This window comes from Glycine soja, chromosome 4 (assembly GCF_004193775.1).
Source record: "Glycine soja cultivar W05 chromosome 4, ASM419377v2, whole genome shotgun sequence".
Taxonomy (NCBI): Eukaryota; Viridiplantae; Streptophyta; class Magnoliopsida; order Fabales; family Fabaceae; genus Glycine; species Glycine soja.
In genome coordinates, this window is record NC_041005.1 from 37,169,091 (window position 1) to 37,170,932 (window position 1,842).

The following is a 1,842-nucleotide window of genomic DNA, read 5'->3' on the forward strand; positions in this document are numbered from 1 at the left end:
TTGTGTGTGCCCCGAAGGATCCCTCATGCACCTCTACGCGCATTTTCTCGGCCTCCCTGGCATCCACACATCGGAGCAGTACCATATCATGGTTTCTCTTGTACAGGATACCTCCACTTAAAAAGAAACCAGCTGCTAATGTTCGCAACATCCTCTTGTCATTGTTGAAAACCTCTCGTGGGTACTCCTTGTCCTTGATGTATTGCTTAATGTCGAAGTATCATGGTTTACCATCTTGCTCCTCTTCTATCAAGCAACAATGCACGGGTTTGCCAGGACATCTGAGTTTGATGTACGACAAGCCCCCATGCGGGGTGAGCTGAAACATGGATGCCAAAGTGGCGAGCGCATTGGCCATTTGATTCTCCTCTCTAGGAATGTGATGAAAAAAGATATCATCGAAGAACTCTGTCAGTTTCTTGATGTAAGCCTGATAGGGTATCAACTTGTGATCCCTGGTCTCCCATTCTCCTTTCAATTGATGGATCACCAAGGCTGAGTCTCCATATACCTTAAGCAATTTGACCTTGAAGTCAATTGCTGCTTGGATCCCAAGGGCGCATGCCTCGTATTCAGCAATGTTATTTGTACAGTCAAAGCCCAACCTTATCGTGAAAGGTATGCCTTGGACGCGCCATCAAACCTCATGATCCACTTATCCATATCTTCATCCTCTACCTCATCCTCAAACAAGGCCGTGATGTCCTCATTCGGAAATTCTGGATGCATGGGTTGGTAGTCATTAAGGGGCTACTGAGCTAGATAGTCGGAAAAGGTGCTTCCCGTTATCGCCTTTTGAGTGACATAAAAAATGTCGAACTTTGATAGCAGAACCTGCCACTGGGCGATCCGTCCGGTAAGGACGGGCTTTTCAAAAATGTACTTGACTGGGTCCATCTTGGATACCAACCAAGTGGTGTGGCTCAGCATGTACTGCCTTAGACGATGTGCCGCCCACACCAAGGCACAACATGTCTTTTCAAGCAAAGAGTAGTTCATCTCACAGGTGTTGAACTTCTTGCTCAAGTAGTAGACAACCCGTTCCCTCTTTCCGGACACGACATGCTGCCCCAGCATACACCCCATCGACCCATCCAACACAGTCATGTATAGGATAAGGGGTCTCCTGGGCACCAACGACATAAGCACGGGGGGAATGCCACTTGACAGTCGTCATTCCACTAGACGGACTGGTTCTTGCGCATAAGCTTGAAGAGAGGCTCACAGCTGGGGGTGAGCTACGATATGAACCTTGCTATATAATTCAAGTGTCCTAAAAATCCTTGGACTTGCTTTTCAGTGCGCGACTCGGGCATTTCAAGGATGGCTTTCACCTTGTCGGGGTCCACCTCTATCCCTTTCTGGCTTATGATGAAGCCGAGTAATTTTCCCGACTTGACCCCAAAAGTTCACTTGGCAGGATTCATTCTTAACTAGTACTTTCGCAGTCTCTCGAACAACTAGTTTTAGACTTGCCAATCATGTCATGCACATAGACTTCAATTTCTTTGTGCATCATATCATGGAATAATGCTACCATAGTCTGTTGGTAGGTTGCCCCAGCGTTTTTGGTGTCATCTTTATTTGCTTGTAGCTTGAGAACCCGTCCATGAAAGGAAACAAACCAAAATTGGTTGTGTTATCTACAAGGACATCGATGTGCGGTAAAGAAAAGTTATCCTTCTGGCTTAGTACAGATCCTAATAGTCCACATTTATCCGTACCTTCCCATCTTTCTTCAGGACTGGCACAATGTTGGCGACGCATTATGGGTATCGAGCGACTGCCAAGAAGCCGACATCAAATTGCTTTTTCACCTCTTCTTTTATCTTTAAGGACATC

The 1,842-nt window shown here is 46.3% G+C and overlaps 1 protein-coding gene across 1 annotated transcript; it reads right to left on the reverse strand.

The window, feature by feature from the left end:
• Positions 1-220: 220 nt before the first annotated feature.
• LOC114410777 lies at positions 221-1,177 on the reverse strand. Its single transcript, XM_028374705.1, has 2 exons — positions 1,039-1,177; positions 221-624 (listed from the first exon to the last, which is right to left on the reverse strand). The coding sequence occupies exons 1-2, from the start codon at positions 1,175-1,177 to the stop codon at positions 221-223; spliced, it is 543 nt and encodes a 180-aa protein (XP_028230506.1).
• Between the last annotated feature and the right edge of the window lie 665 nt (positions 1,178-1,842).

What these genes read in the sequence shown, in the direction of transcription:
- LOC114410777 (XM_028374705.1), bottom strand. Translation starts at nt 1,177, where the DNA reads ATGACGACTGTCAAGTGGCATTCCCCCCGTGCTTATGTCGTTGGTGCC. An exon ending in TGTCCGGAAAGAGGGAACGG is followed by an intron (nt 625 to 1,038) that starts GTTGTCTACTAC and finishes GGCGCGTCCAAG; the next exon opens with GCATACCTTTCACGATAAGG.